The sequence below is a fragment of the Ranitomeya imitator genome, chromosome 3 (genome assembly GCF_032444005.1).
Source record: "Ranitomeya imitator isolate aRanImi1 chromosome 3, aRanImi1.pri, whole genome shotgun sequence".
NCBI lineage: Eukaryota > Metazoa > Chordata > Amphibia > Anura > Dendrobatidae > Ranitomeya > Ranitomeya imitator.
This window is the reverse complement of record NC_091284.1, coordinates 548,045,776-548,062,592: the sequence shown is the minus strand read 5'-3', so window position 1 is coordinate 548,062,592 and position 16,817 is coordinate 548,045,776. Positions and strand designations below refer to the sequence as shown.

Here is a 16,817-nt window from a genome sequence, read left to right as displayed (position 1 = left end):
AGGGGTTAACTAGTGGGCCAGTTTTATAGGTTGGGTCGTTACGGATGCGGCGATACTAAATATGTGTACTTTTATTGTTTTTTTTTTTTATTTAGATAAAGAAATGTATTTAGGGGAATAATATATTTTTTTTTTTTTTTCATTATTTAGGAATATTTTTTTTTTTTTTTTTTTTACACATTTTGAAAATTTTTTTTTTTTGCTTTTTTACATTGTCCCAGGGGGGGACATCACAGATCGGTGATCTGCCAGTGTGCACAGCACTCTGTCAGATCACTGATCTGACATGCAGCGCTGCAGCCTTCACAGTGCCTGTTCTAAGCAGGCTTCTGTGAAGCCACCTCCCTCCCTGCAGGACCCGGATCCGCGGCCATCTTGGATCCGGGGCTGGAGGAAGCAGGGAGGGAGGTGAGACCCTCGCAGCAACGCGATCACATCGCGTTGCTGCGGGGGGCTCAGGGAAGCCCGCAGGGAGCCCCCTCCCTGCGGGAAGCTTCCCTGCACCGCCGGCACATCGCGATCATCTTTGATCGCGGTGTGCCAGGGGTTAATGTGCCGGGGGCATCGCTGACACCCGGCCGCGATCGGCGGCGCTCCCCCCGTGAGCGCCGCCGATCGCGCTGGACGTACTATCCCGTCCGTGGTCATGGGGGCCCACCCCACCTCGACGGGATAGTACGTCCCATGTCAGAAAGGGGTTAAAAACATTTTTTTTTTTACTTGTGCCATGCTTCAATAGGCTCCATGGGAGGCTAGAAGCTGGCACCACTTGATCGGCTCTGCTACATAGCAGCGATCATCAGATCGCTGCTATGTAGCTGAAATGCAGGTGTGCTGTGAGCGCCGACCACAGGGGGGCGCTCACAGCAGGCCTGCATCAGTAACCATAGAGGTCTCAAGGACCTCTATGGTTACCTTCCTGATGCATCGCCGACCCCCGATCATGTGACGGGGGTCGGCGATGACGTCATTTCCGGCAGCCCGGCCGGATGCGGTAGTTAAATGCCGCTGTCTGCGTTTGACAGCGGCATTTAACAGGTTAATAGCGGCGGGTGAATAGCGATTTCACCCGCCGCTATTGCGCGCACATGTCAGCTGTACAAAACAGCTGACATGTCGCGACTTTGATGTGGGCTCACCGCCGGAGCCCACATCAAAGGGGGTGACACGGCATGCGCAGTACTAGTACGGCGCATGTCGTGAAGGGGTTAAAAAAGAACCTATACAAGTTTGGTATCTACGAGCTCATAATGATCTGGAGAATCATAATGGCAAGTCCGTTTTAGCATTTAGAGAACATGGCTAAAAAAAAAAAAAGAATTGTGGAATTGCACATTTTTTGCAGTGTCAGCCGCACTTTTATTTATTTCTTTTTTTTACAGTTTTCCATTACATTGTATGGTAAAACCAATGGTGTTCAAAAGTAAAACTTTTCCAGCAAAAAAAAAAGTTAAAGCTATTTTGTAGGGTGCAGTGGGCTAAAATTCCTCCAAGCTGATGTGCAGGACTAATCAACTGTTGCCAGAAATAATTAGATGCAGTTATTGCTGCAAATTTTATCTAGGTGGTTCTACACTCCCACTAGACTTAAAAACACATTTCCACATAAATCCGATTTATGCTGGAGGAATTGTGGTCAGAGATGATGTTCTTCACATATTCTGGGAATGTCCCAAACGTTCGATACTTAGGAAAGATGTGTCTTTACTATTGAATAAAATAAATGAGTCTCCCATCAAAATTTCTCCCCAGTTGGTTCTCCTTTTTCTGACAGCTGATGACCTCCCTCAAAAAATTAGACCAGCTTCTTTACATATTTTTTCTGTCATAAAAACTTGTATTGCATCAAAGTGGAAATTGATGGCTACTCCCTATATTTCTGACATAGATATTATGTTCTCTCGTAACTCCTTTGAAATGTCCTTAGCTTTAACGAAATAACCCTACCTAAATATAATTCCAAATGGTCCTTAGCTTAGATTTTTTATACACAGAGCTGTGGACCAATTGATGATAGTGTACTGGGTGCCCACTGCTGAAGCATCAGAGTTGATACTACATATATCATGAAATATATCCTCCATTACATCTTTTCTTCAGTAGTTGATCTTTAACTGGACCTGCAGGCTTTGATGGACTTTTAAGATGTTTTTTTCCTCTGGAAAATGAATTTTGAATTCTAATGAGAAGGGATGACACTCCTGCATTATGGGTTCCACCCCAAAATAAAATAGTATAAATAATAATCTTGATTTTTATATAGCGCTAACATATTCCGCAGCGCTTTACAGCTTGCACACATTATAATTTCTGTCCCCATTGGGGCTCACAATCTAAATTCCCTTTCAGTATGTCTTTGGAATGTGGGAGGAAACCGGAGAACCCAGAGGAAACCCATGCAAACACGGAGAGAACATATAAACTCTTAGCAGATGTTGTCCTTGGTGGGGATTGAACTCAGGACTCCAGGGCTGCAATGCTATCCACTGAGCTACCGTGCTGCCCCTATAAAGAATTTGGCACTCATGTTATATAGTGCAAACTGCGCTTTATCATACAGTATGACGTTTTTCGGTGTCTCATCAGAGCATCAGAAACTGAAATATGGCATGTAAAACGTTACACAGGAGAATAAAGGAAAGAAAATCAAATACAGGATATTGAAAAGACATAAGCATACAGTATACATGGGGCAGTTCCCAGGGTAATATATATGAATGTACACACAATTCTTACTACGCTCAGTGTGGCAGCAATGCTCACAACTATAATAACACTGTGACAAAGACAGGTCTACTGCTTCAATAAAATAGAATGCTTTTGGCAGGGTAGCAAAATGCATGATCTAGGTGTGTATATATAGGTACAAGTAAAAAAACAAAAAAAAAACAGTTGCAAATGGAAAGCGCGGTACGAACTTCCAGAATAAACCCACAAAAGTGTTGGAATAATTTAGTACTGCCTATGGGGTGCACCACAGGCTGTCTCAAGCAATGGAGCTGTGTGTAAAGTTTTTAAAGTATACTATTTAGGCTATGTGCACACGTTCAGGATTTCCGCGAGAAAACCGCATGTGTTTTTGCCGCGTTTTTGCCGCGGTTTTGACACGTTTTTGCCGTGGTTTTTTCCGGACACTTCCCAATGCATTTTGGAGTGGGAAATCCGCAAAAAAAAAACGCAAAATTAATGAACATGCTGCGTTTTTTACCGCGATGCATTTTTTTCACGGAAAAAAAACGCATCATGTGCACAAAACATGCAGAATTCATTCTAAATGATGGGATGCTTATTGTATGCGTTTTTTTTGCGGTTTTATAGCATTTTTATCGGGGAAAAAACGAGAAAAAAACCGCAACGTGTGCACACAGCCTTAAAGGGAATCTGTCACCCCCAAAATCGAAGGTGAGCTAAACTCACCGGCATCAGGGGCTTATCTACAGCATTCTGGAATGGTGTAGATAAGCCCCTGATGTATCCTGAAATATAAGAAAAAGAGGTTAGATTATACTCGCCTAGGGGCGTTCTCGCTGTTGGTTCGGGTCCAGCGCCTCCCATCTTCATGCGATGATGTCCTCTTCTTGTATTCACGCTGCTGCAGCTCCGGCGCAGGCGTTTTGTCTGTCCTGTTGTGCAGGTGCCGGGAAAGGTCAGAGAGGCCCAGCGCCTGCGCACTGCAGTACTTTGCTCTGCCCTCAAGAGGGCAGACAAAGTACGCCTGCGCCGGAGCTGCAGCATGAAGACAAGAAGAGGACATCATGGTAAGAAAATGGAAGGCCCCGGACCGGACAGTCACACCCATCGGACCGGATCGCCCCTGGGTGAGTATAATTTAACCTCTTTTTCTCATCTTTCAGGATACATTGGGGGCTTAACGACCGCATTACAGAATGCTGTAGATAAGCCCCTGATGCTGGTGGCCTTAGCTCATCTTCGATTTTGGGGGTGACAGGTTCCCTTTAATAGATAAGATTGAGTGGAAAGAAATATGTATGGAAATGCCGGACTATATGGGGCAAGTGAATATACACGGAACCCAACAAAGTGGCCGAGATAAGTGAGGGGAAAAATAGGACCACAAGGACATTAAACTGGGTAGGCAGTAAATGAAGAATCCTGGGTGCACTACACTCTTATAGGAATGCCTTGCCCTGTCTGAAGATGGAAGTTCTCAATTCAATACATATTGCATCGTAGAAAATTGAGTGTTGAGGGAATGTGCCTTTCTTTAGGGTACTGTGAAATTGTTAAATTGAATTATGTGCCAAACTGAAACTGAAAGGGCTCCTAAAACCCAGGAGGAAAGGTTGTCAAAGCTCCACTGATGGATAGCCCAACTTTAGAACGGACCACGTGTTTCTAGATACCCTTGTGGGTCCTGTACCGGAATGGATCGTATGAATGGATGAAGGAAACTTTTCCCTGGGTTCCTGTCTCTGCTGATGGTGTGGGCTTTCTTGCATTGTTAGAATCCTTTTGTGTGATGGCCCCTCTCCCTGAATTTCTGTTCAGTTTCCTCCAATAGTGTCTGGTGGGTTTATTTGTTACAATGTTGACTACTCTGTTGAATTGTGTAATTGGAATACATTCTTTCATGGCTTTAGTATGGCAACTGAATAAAACACAGATTATCTTTTTCTTTTAATCAATTGATAACTTCTCCCTTGGTTCAGTTGATGACGATGGTATGTAGAAAATTAATTCTATGTGTATCAGAGGAAATGCAAAACTTTAGTTGTTACATTGTTATAGGCATGAGCAAATCTACAACGGAAAACCTCCTCATGACTTTCCGTTCCTTGGATACTGATAAACATGGCTGTTGAATTTTATCTTATTTGGTGACCCACTCGCCTTTTCATTAGGATTTTTCTGAACTTGTGCATCATTAGAATATAATGGGTTCACAAGGTAACTAAATACATGATCTAGGTATATATAGGTACAAGTCCTGTATGTTTGTTACATTGTGCTATTATAGCTGTAAGCATTACATTGCTCTACAGCCCTGGAAGTTTCAGTATGTGTACCAGTGTTCCCAAACTCCGGTCCTCAAGAGTCACCAACAAGTCATATTTTCAGATTTTCCTTAGTATTGCTCAGGTGATAATTGCATCACCTGGAAAGGCAAGAATTCCATCGCCTGTGCAATACTAAGGAAATCCGAAACACATGACCTGTTGGTGACTCTTGAGGACCAGAGTTGGGGAGCCCTGATGTATACGTTGTACTACATAATTGTCCTGGAAAATCAGTATTTTTTGTTCTTCTGTTCTCCTTTTGTATCATGAGTTTTTCAGTTTCTGATAACTGATGATGCAAAAACCATAATGTCATAATTGTGGGATTGAGCTCAAAGTTCTTTTTCCCACTTGTAGTTCTAAGTGTTCATTAGCTTGCAGCATTGGCTACCAGCTTCAATAATATTAGGCTGTCACAACAGTGGTTTTTGGATTATTGGCTGCACGACAAAAGTTTATCTACTGTCTATTATGGTCCGTATATGTGAATTTTCCTCTGTTAGGGTATGTGCACACGTTGCAGATTTGGCTGCGGATCCGCAGCAGTTTTCCATGCGTCGTACAGTACCATATAAACCTATGCAAAACCAAATCCACAGTGCACATGCTGCATAAAATTCCGCGCCGAAATGCTGTGGTTTATTTTCCGCAGCGTTTTACACCTGTTCTATAATTGGAATCTGCAGGTGTAAAAACGCAGGTAAAATCCTCAACATGTGCACATACTCTTGTGGTTCAGAGCCTGTGCAGATAGATCTTAGCTGGAGGTGGTGAATAAAGCCCTTACTATCTGGAACCTCTGCTTGGCAAAGCAGGCATGTATGGTATGAAATGCCCATATGGTAATATCCATTTTCAGGACAATTACTCTTCCGTTCAAGACACTCTGTGCAAATAATGCTTGTATGTAGTAAAATAAATTTCAATTGGGAATAGGCGTTAAAGCTGGGAAAAAACAGCCACACTGATCAATGAAAACTTGGGTGCAATCAGGGTGGATTTGATTTAAATCTAACTGATTTAAATCACGATTTAAATCACTAGTCAGTAAGGCTTGATTTAAATCAGTGATTTAAATCAAAGTTTCTACCTAACTGAATTTGACTTCGCAGAGGTCCCAGCCTCTTCTTCATGGCAAAAATGTTACAACATGAACAGAGTTGAGAAAAAGACCTTAATCCTATTGTTCTACAAACCTATGAATACAGAATCAACCCCTTCAGTGCCAAGTCCAAGAAGTTAGACAATATGTTTCTGATTGTTTGGAGTGGAATAGATCTGCACAACACAAGAAGAATGTGAATCTAAGTGTGAGGAGGAAGGGCAAGCAGACAAGAAAATGAAAGTGAAACTTTGAGCACAATACTGAGGCATAGCCACAGACAGACAAGTCTGGATCTGTTTGTGTGTACGATCTGAGGTTTATTACATTCTTTCCTTATAATGGCAGCAGGCCGTAATAGAGACCCAGTTTGGGAATATTTTAATGAAGCTCCTTCGCCTATCGGTAAGGCTGGCATGCCTCATGACTCATCTTCATCACCGCACTTCTCATGATGTTGCCTCATTCGCGCCACCAGGCCTTGCATCTCTTTGTTGCATCGTTTGCATTTTGCACGCATGCCTGCCTTACCGATAGGCGAAGGAGCTTCATTAAAATATTCCCAAACTGGGTCTCTTTTACGGCCTGCTGCCATTATAAGGAAAGAATGTAATAAACCTCAGATCGTACACACAAACAGATCCAGACTTGTCTGTCTGTGGCTATGCTGCAGTATTGTGCTCAAAGTTTCACTTTCATTTTCTTGTCTGCTTGCCCTTCCTCCTCCTCACACTTAGATTCACATTCTTCTTGTGTTGTGCAGATCTATTCCACTCCAAACAATCAGAAATATATTGTCTAACTTCTTGGACTTGGCACTGAAGGGGTTGATTCTGTATTCATAGGTTTGTAGAACAATAGGATTAAGGTCTTTTTCTCAACTCTGTTCATGTTGTAACATTTTTGCCGTGAAGAAGAGGCTGGGACCTCTGCGGAGTCAAATTCAGTTTTGAGAACTGCGTAAGTAAAGCGAGCGTCTGTGATAATATAGGAGAGAAACTGCCCACTAATCCTACAGAAACCTCTGGAAGAGCATGGCATTGTGAATGTTACACATATACAGCCTTTATTCTACTGAGTTAAACAACTCAGCTTTATCTCATGATGTAAGAACCTTTGGATGGTAAAATATTTTCCTCAAAAAGCAGTTTATTGAAAAAAATCAGATTTAAATAAAAAAAATCAGATTTAAATAAAAAAAATCAGATTTAAATAAAAAAAATCAGATTTAAATAAAAAAAATCAGATTTAAATAAAAAAAAACAGATTTAAATAAAAAAAATCAGATTTAAATAAAAAAAATCAGATTTAAATAAAAAAAATCAGATTTAAATAAAAAAAATCAAATTTAAATCAAAAAATCCGATTTTTTTTTTTTTTTTTTTTTTTTTTTTTTTTAAACATTGATTTTTATCCACCCTGGGTGCAATGGATTTTCATGGCCCTTTGACATGTTGGTCAGAACTTTCTTTCCCTCCCATAGATTACAGTTGTGTTAGCTATTATCCAGGGCTTGTATTTTGTACAAGAACCATCTGCCTATACCTGTGTCATTTAAACATATAGGTGAATACTTGTTGCCTGGCACGTTTGTTATATACCGTAATAACATTTTCCATACTTTACTTTCTCTTTCAATCACAGGTTATTACCACACCGCAAAGACAGTCCGCACCAAGTACAATTTTATTAGGAAGTCCACATACCCCCAACACACACTTTGTTTCACAGAACCAAGTTACAGACTCCTCTCCCTGGTCTGCTGGGTAAGCTAAATGCTGTCAGCATGCCCTAGTAAGTGTACGCGAGTGTGTGTGTATTTATATTGCTGTAGCACCTAATTATGTGAACATCGGCGGGTAAATTCCTAATCATCAGCCAGCGGCGTGCTCAGCCAAAGGTTTTCATTGTTACCCTTTGCATCCTCCACCAGAAGTTTGCCAGTAGATTAGGTCTTATTGGTTCAGCAAAAGTACTCAACCTCCAGACCGTGTCTCCTGATATCGGACTTCTCAGGAATGTCTTCAGTGGCAGCCTCGCTGTCTTTTGTTTGAAACAGTAATAAGGGTATGTGCACACGTCAGGATTTCTTGCAGAAATTTTCCTGACAAAAACCGGACATTTCTGCCAGAAATCCGCATGTGTTTTTTTCGCCTTTTTTGTTACGTTTTTATCACGAAAAAAAGCTAAAAAACCTGAACGTGTGCACATACTCTAAGAATGGTTAGATTTTACCTCTGTCCTTTTGCCATCTGATAAACATCTTGCATCTCTCTTGTTCAAAGAAATCGCTTCCCTTTTACATGCATGGCCCATCAATCACATCAAGTGTGTAGGAAAAGGCATTGGATGCACCACAGATTAACTATTAGTGATGAGCGAATGTGCTTGGATAAGGTATTGTGCTTAGTGTCTTCGGCGTGCTCTCAAAATATTTTCAATTCCCTGCGCCTGCTTGTCTCCCGTCTTTTCAACAGCCGCAGCACATGCAGGGATTGCCTAAAAAATGTGAGACATACGGCTGCTAAGATGCAAACCTTTTTTTTTTTTTTTCGAGCATGCTCTGGTTACACCTTATCCGAACACGTTCGCTCATCACTATGAGGCTATGTGCACACATTGCAGAATTGCTGCGGAAATTTCCGCTGCAATTCCCTGCTGTGGGTATAACGCATGCAGAATTGGCATGCGTATTCCCGCTAAACACTAGAGTTTTGCAAGCATAATTAGCTTGCAGAATGCTAGCATTTTCCAAGTGCTCTGTAGCATCGCTTGGAAAACTGACAGGTTGGTCACACTTGTCAAGCATAGTGCTTGACAAGTGTGACCAACTTTTTACTATTACTTTTTACTATCTCCTCAGCGACGCTCCCGGCGGCTTCCGTACCCAAGGCTGCATTGCGCGAAGGACCTTTGTGACATCACGGTCACGTGACTGCGACGTCATCCCAGATCCTTCACAAATGCATCCCTGGGAACTAAAGCCGCCACGTGCACCGCTGAGAGGCGGGAGGACTCTGGGGGCCATCGGAAGGTAAGTATATCAATATTTTTTATTTTCTTTCTTTTTATTTAACAGAAATATGACTCCCAAGGGCCAGGAGGAGAGTCTCCTCTCCTCCAGACCCGGGTACCACCGCACCTAATCCACTTACTTCCCGCATGGTGGGCATAGCCCCATGTGGGAAGTAAGCAGATCAATGCATTTCTATGTGTGCGGCATCACTGCGATTCTGCACAAAGATTGAGCATGCTGCATATTTTTCCACAATGCGATTGCGCCGCGGAAAAATACGCAGCATTAGCACAGCATTGTGTATTCTCATTGAATTCAATGGGCTGTGTTGTGTATGCGTTTTCCCAGCGTTTTGCTGCGATTTTCCGGTGAAAAAACGCATAGAATCTGCAACGTGTGCACATAACCTTAACTATATCTCTATATCTGAGTTTGTAGAACCTCTACCTAATGCAGTGTGTGATAATTAATGGTCTTTAATGCTCTTTTTATACATAGGAAGAGGAATAAAAAAGGGGAGAAAAATGGCAAAGGCTTACGTCACTTTTCGATGAAGGTTTGTGAAAAAGTACAGAAAAAAGGCACAACTTCTTACAATGAGGTGGCTGATGAACTGGTAGCAGAATTTAGTTCAGCTGATAACCACATATCCCCAAATGAATCGGTAAGTTGACCATTCAGCTTGAGATTTTGTCACAACAGAACACATAATCTGCATGACCATTAGTGCCGTAACATCTAGGCAACATTGTGTTGGCTCCTATTCAACACAACAGTGGCAGATTCAGAAATCTTTCGTTCTGGGAATATATATATATATATATATATATATATATATATATATATATATATATATATATATATATATATATATATATATATATATATATATATATACATATATATATATATACATATATATATATATATATATATGTATATATATATATATATATATATATATATACACACATATATATACACACACATATATATACACACATATATATACACACATATATATACACACATATATATACACATACATACACACACACACACACACACACACACACACGATGGTGGCCCGATTCTAACGCATCGGGTGTTCTAGAATATGTATTTATGTATGTGTATAGCAGCCACATAGTGTATAGCACAGGCCACGTAGTATATAGGAGCCATGTAGTATATAGCAGACAAATACTACGTGGCCTGTGCTAATATACTATGTGGCTGCTATATACATGCATATTGTAGAATACCCGATGCGTTAATATAGGCCACGCAGTATATAACAGTGGCCACGCGGTATATAACACAGCCCACATAATATATAGCACAGTCCACGCAGTATATAGCAGCCACATAGTATATAACACTGGCCACGCAGTATAGAACAGTGGCCACGTAATTTATAGCATGGCCCATGCAGTATAGAACACTGCCTATGTAGTATATAGCAGCCACGCTGTCTAAGGGTTTTTCCGTCTGTCTGTCTGTCCTGGAAATCCCGGCTCTCTGATTGGTCGAGGCCGCCAGGCCTCGACCAATCAGCAACGGGCACAGCGGCGACGATGTCATAAAGGTTGCCATGGTGACGATGTCATAAAGGTTGCCATGGCAACGATGATGTCATAAAGGTTGCCTCGACCAATCAGCAACGGGCACAGTCTGCCGCGAATTCTGGAATCATCATTGTCCATATATTACAGGGACATGCATATTCTAGAATACCCGATGCGTTAGAATCGGGCCACAATCTAGTGTGGCGTTCAGGCATTAAAGTCCACTTTTTTTCAATTATTTTGTGCTGCTTTTCCTTTTTTTTGAGTGTAATATATATATATATATATATATATATATATATATATATATATATATATATATATATATATATATATATATATATATATATATATATATATATATATATATATATATATAATGCTGCTGCCACTAGGAGGCTGCCACTATGCAAATAAAAAAATTAGCTCCTCCTCTGCAGTGTACACCCTACCGACAGGAAGTAAATTATTCAGTTTAGCTTAGTGTCAGTAGGAGGTGGACACGGGTCTTTCATTAAACCCTTATCTACCTCAACGTGCCTCGTTTTCTTTCAGGTTTTTTCCAGAAGGGATACAGGGTGAATAGTGACACCTGTAGTCCCACAATACGGACTATGAGTACGGCGTGTACTGCCACCCCGTATCCTCATAGATCCCACAGCAGGACCATGATCCTAGCACACAAGCGTGCTTAGAAGTCCGGTCCTAGCTCCGTCCACTCGCCCACCAGAGCCTGTCGGTTGGAGGAGACGAGGACGTCCACCATCAGCTCCATGGACGTCTGATACCTTTCTCAGTAAGGTTAGTAACGGACGGCGTGGGAGTTTTTGAGGTGAGTATTTCCCCCACCCGTCCCAGTTAAAAAGTCAAAGGAGAGGGATCCCTCTGGGCCTTTTTATTATACTAAGGACTGCTGTTACCAGGCTTCCTTGTCCTGTTTTGTTCGGCAGGTCCCACGGGTAGGGATCGTCGCTGCACGGCAGCGTCCTTGCTCACCTCTCTTCCCCTCCTTGTTCTGGGGGGCCGTCCTATCTTTCCTACAGCGCGGCGACTTTTTCAGCCGCGCTGCCTTATATTCCGGCGGCGGGCAGACGCTCTGCCTCCTCGCTCCGGCACCGCGGTCTCTACAGGCAGCCCCGCTGCCTACTTCCTCCGGCGGACACGTTCCGCTGTCATCCGGCTTGGCGGCATTCCGCCGGCCGCACCGCTCGTTCTTCAGCGCAGCGGCCCTCTCTGGCGGTCGCTGGCCTCCTAATTTAGGCCCCGGCTTCTGCCCGGGCCTACTTCCGGCTCCGCCCATTTCCGTTATCATCGGGCGGGCTTTTTTCCCGCCCGTCTCTCTCTTCCTGCGTAGGGCGCTAGCTCCGCCCACTACTCTCAGCCTTCCCAGTCGCCCTGGGATTGCCACCATCTTGCTTCTGGACCCGGTGACTAACCCGCCCCCCCCCCCTCTAAGAGCGGGTCCTTTTCCCCAGCGCACGCTTTCTTCGGCTGGGTCTCCTGCATCCTCCTTAGGTCGCCGTCTCCCTGCTGGTGCCCTGGACCTGTGCCATGATGCCGGTCGCAGCTACAGCTGGGAGCAGTCTACAGGACTCTACTTCTGCTGAGTAGCTCTGCTATGCAGTCCATTACTTCCCTCTCCTGTACCCTAACCTTCGGGCATCATTTAGTGGGTCTGCTCCCAGGCCTAATCCTAAAAGGAGAGCGTTCCCGTCCTCCTGCTTCTTCTTGTCAGCTGCAGCATTTCCACTGTACCCACCGTCCAGGAATCCCTACCCCAGGTGAGTCCAAAACCCCTATCGCTGGGTGGGCTTTCCTTCTGTCTCAGTCTGGAGCGGACCTCACCAGGATGTCACCACCCTGGTGTCCGTGCTTGACCGCAGTTGCCAGTGGGTCACATGATTCTCCGTCCGGCCTTTTGAACTCAGGCCACAAGAGATCCAGACAGGAGCGAAATTCTAGCTTCCTTTTTTCGGAGGGATACAGGGTGAACAGTCACACCTGTAATCCCACATTATGGACTATGAGTACAGCGTGAACGGCCACCCCGTATCCTCATAGATCCGACAGCAGGACCATGATCCTGGTACACAAGCGTGTTTAGAAGTTCGGCCCTAGGTCCGTCCCCCACCCACTCGCCCACCAGAGCCTGTCGGTTGGAGGAGACGAGGACGTCCACCATCAGCTGGACGTCTGACTCCTTTCTTTCCCGCTCTATCTCGCCCTCCGGTCTGGAACGGTGAGATCCCTCTTCCAGATCCTTCACTCCCGAGAGAGACGGGCGTCCTCGGTCATGTTTGCAGAGGAAGTTTCAGACTTGGTTTCACTACAAGTACATAACCTTATTGTTGCGATCAACCAGACGTTAAGCATCATGGATACCTCTACGGAACCCGCAGAATAGGCGGTTTCGTTTAGACGGTCAAAACAACCTTCCAAGGTCTTTGCCCCACACACTGAATTTGTGGTGGTACTTGCCAGGGGAAAGGCGAACCATACCAGATGCTTTCAGACAGGGAAGCGTCTCTGCATCCTATATTCCTTCTCCCCTGAGCTCATCGCTAACTGGACTGATTCCTCGGCAGGAAGCGGGCAATTCTGGACTCGTCAGTTCCCAGATTGTCTACCAACTTGGCCCCTCCACTTTCCAATGCAGCATCCCTCATGGGTTCCAAGGAAACAATTATAGAATCACTGGATAAATCAGCCTTTGAAGCTGCTGCTTCTACTTTGTGCCTCGGCCATTGCCTCTACCTGGGTCTCAAGGACCATAGCTAGATGGACCAAAAAGCCTTGTAAGAGCACCCCGGCTGGAGCTCCTCCAGGGGAGCTAGCCAACCTGTCAGACCAGTTTTCCTATGCAGGGAAATATCTGGTATCTGCCTCCCTAGATGCGCGGCTTGTGCAGCTCACGCCTCCAGCAATATGGTGGCATCCGGCGGAATATTTGGCTCTACACACGGCAGGCGGATTTGTCTTCAAGAAGTCCCTTACTAGCCCTCCTTGTCAGGGGGCCCGTCTCTTTGGCTACATGCTGGAACAAATTATTAAGGACGCCACGGGAGGCACGAGTTCCCTCCATGCCCCCCGAACTTCCCCTGAAATGGCAGTTCAGCTCCCTTTTGTCCTTTCGCTGTTTCGCGGCGTCTGAAGATTCCTCTAGCTAACACAGACTACGGGCCTGTCTGGCCAGAGAAAAGGTTTCCTTCAAGCCTACCCCTTCCCGACGTTCCCGCAACTACCATGGTTGGTCCACCAGGCCTAGACCTGGAGATCTTCCTTGGCATAACTCGTGCTAAGGGCCCAGCATTTCTTCCAGTTTGGGCGGGCGTCTGCTGTTTTTTTTCAGGGATGTTTGGCTGGCCTCGGTGGAGGACGCTTAGATCAGGGAGATGGTATCCTGTGGATACAAGATAAAGTTCGCTTCGCGGCCCCGGAATCGCTTCTTCGAATTCCGCCCTCTAAAAAATCCTCTGATCCCAGGTTTCTTTGTGTCCATTACCTTCCTTCTTTGTTCGGAGGTTATCGTTTCCGTCCCACAGCAGGAACGCTTCACAGATTTCTATTCAAACCTGCATGTAGTGCTGAAGAAGAGCGGCGCAGTTCCGACCCATCCTGGCTCTGAAGTTAGTGAACAGAAGGTTCCGCCTGCGGCATTTCAGGATGAAGTTCCTCTGTTCAGTTCTGGCTTCCATGGATCCACAGGAATTCCTGTGCTCCATGGATATCCAAGATGCCTAGCTCCTTGTTCTGATTTTCCCAGCACACCAGAGTTTCCTGCGTTTCGCAGCGACCGCTCCCAGTGTCTTCATAAAGGTCATGGCTACATTTATGGCCATTTTGAGGATCAGGGGCCTAGTGCTCATTCCATAACTCGAAGTCATCCTCATCAAGGCTCTGCCCCTCTCTCAGGCCCAGGAGAGTCCGACCATTGTCCTCGACTCCCTGTCCCGTTGATGGTGGCGGGCCAACAGAACAAAGTCTTGTCTTGTTCCGAGTCAGCGTCTCGTTCTCTTAGGCATGCTGTTCGACACCCGTCAGTCGGGGATTTTTCTTCTCGAGGAGAAGCGGGCAATTCTCCATACGGAGTTTGCTCTCTGCAAGGCCCTCGGCTGCCTTCCCTCCGTTCAGCAATAAAGGTCCTGTGACGCATGGTGACAGCATCGGAAGCATTCCCGCTGTTCCACTTGAGACCACTTCAGCAGGCCATCCTTTCTCAGTGAGTCACGTCTGTGCTGTATCTGGATCCTCCGATCCGGCTTTCCGTCCGATTCTAATAGCCTCTCAACTGTGGCTGTCTTCCCCTCTCATTCCCCAGGTCCGGTCCTCCCATGACAGGTGGTGACGACGGTCACCAGCCTTCCTGGCTGGGGCGCGGTTTCTCGCCATCCGTCAGTGAAGGGGGCGTTGGTCGGAGCAAGAGTCCTCTCTGCCGATTGACTCCCCTGAGATAGGGGTCATTCTTCTGTCCCAGAGTCACTGGGAAAGGCTTCTCAGAGGTCTTCCAGTCAGAATCCAGACGTCCAATGTCTTGGCTGTGGCATATGTCAATCACCAGGGAGGGAATCAGGAGGTATCAAAGATCCTCCTCTGGGCAGAGGCGACGCAGTGTTTTTCCCTGCCGCGAGGGCCTTGCGGCAGGAGAATGCTCCCTGCTTCAGGACATCTTTCTTCAAATTTGCCTTTGATGGGGAACATTGGAAGCGGATCTCCTGGCGTCCCGACTGCTTAGGAAGGTTCCACCGTTTGTTTCCAGGTCGGCGATCCTCTTGTTGTGGATACCGATGCTTTGGCCATTGCTGGGTCGCAATTTGTACTTCCCTATCTGTTCCTCCCTTCCCTTTCTTCCCATGTTGTTGAAGATCAATGCGGAGGGGGTGCCGATCCTTCTGTCTGCACCAGATTGGCCCAGAAGGTTCTAGTTCGCGGAGATCGCCAATCGCCTCGCGGACTCCCAATGGAGGCCCCCAGACAGGTCAGATCTTCTGTACCAAGGACCGATCTGCCACAGAGTTCTTGGTGGCTCAATTTAACAGCTTTGCCGTTGAAACCTTCCATTTTGGCCGTTTTCTCAAGGCTGCTGGCCTTGCCCTTAGTTCTCTATAGGGTCAGATAGCAACCCTTTCCATTCTTTTTCTGAAGTCCCTTTCAGAAGTCCTTAGCTACTGGCTATCACAGTATAAAGATTTACATCCGTCCTGTTCTCAGATCAGAACTTTTTCTCCAACGAGTGGCGCATGCGACTCCTGTACCAAACTCCCGTGGATCCCTGGGACCTCAATCTTTTTCTGGAGGCTCCATGGGGTTCCCCCCTTGAACCTCCCCATGAGGCCTCACTGTCTGTTCTGTCCTGCAAGGTGGCGTTTCTGGTGGCCATCTCCTCCATTAGGCGCGCCTCAGAGTTGGTGGCTCTCTCCTGTTGCCCCATTTCTTGGTTCTTCACCAGGATAGGGTAGTTTTACGGCCTTCATCGCCTTTTCTCCCCAGGTTGGTGTCCTCCTTTTACTTGAATAAGATCGTCCTTCCCACCTTTTGTCCTGCTCCGACCTAGTCTCTGGGGCGTTGGCTGAACAGGCTAGACCTGGTCAGGGCGGTGAGGATCGATTTGTCTAGGACTGCCTTCTTTAGGAAGATGGACCGTCTTTTTGTCATTCCCTGCCGGCCTCCAAGGTTACGATTGTTCTCTGGATCAGACCTGCCATTCTGGAGGCTTACCGGGTCAAGAACAGAGTGACTCCTCCTGGGATTAAGACTCACTCTGCCCCGGGCAGTGGGCGCCTCCTGGGCGGTACACCACCATGGGGTATCCGCCCTACAACTTTGCTAGGCGGCAACTTAGTGTTCCGTTCACTCATTAGCCAAATGTTATAAGCTCCATACCTACGCTTCGGCAGTTAGTCCTCCGACCTGAATGGAGTTTTTTTTTCTGCTGTTCCCACCCCAGGGACTGCTTTGGGACGTCCCATGGTTCCTGTGTCCCCCAATGAGAGGCAATAGAGAAAACAGGATTTTTGGTTGCTTACCGTAAAATCTGTTTCTCGGAGCCTTCATTGGGGGACACAGCACCCTCCCAAGTTGAACAGCTCTGTTTTGTTGTTACATTTGAGTTTCCT

At 45.6% G+C, this 16,817-nt stretch overlaps 1 protein-coding gene across 2 annotated transcripts in view; it reads left to right on the top strand.

The window, feature by feature from the left end:
- The window catches only part of TFDP1 (transcription factor Dp-1), a 156,380-nt gene that overhangs the window by 82,065 nt on the left and 57,498 nt on the right, over nucleotides 1-16,817 (top strand). For both annotated transcript variants that reach the window (XM_069757876.1, XM_069757877.1), the window contains exons 5-6: nucleotides 7,765-7,886; nucleotides 9,635-9,800. In XM_069757876.1, the coding sequence (XP_069613977.1) occupies nucleotides 7,765-7,886; nucleotides 9,635-9,800 (288 nt within the window). The remainder of the gene's footprint in view (nucleotides 1-7,764; nucleotides 7,887-9,634; nucleotides 9,801-16,817) is intronic.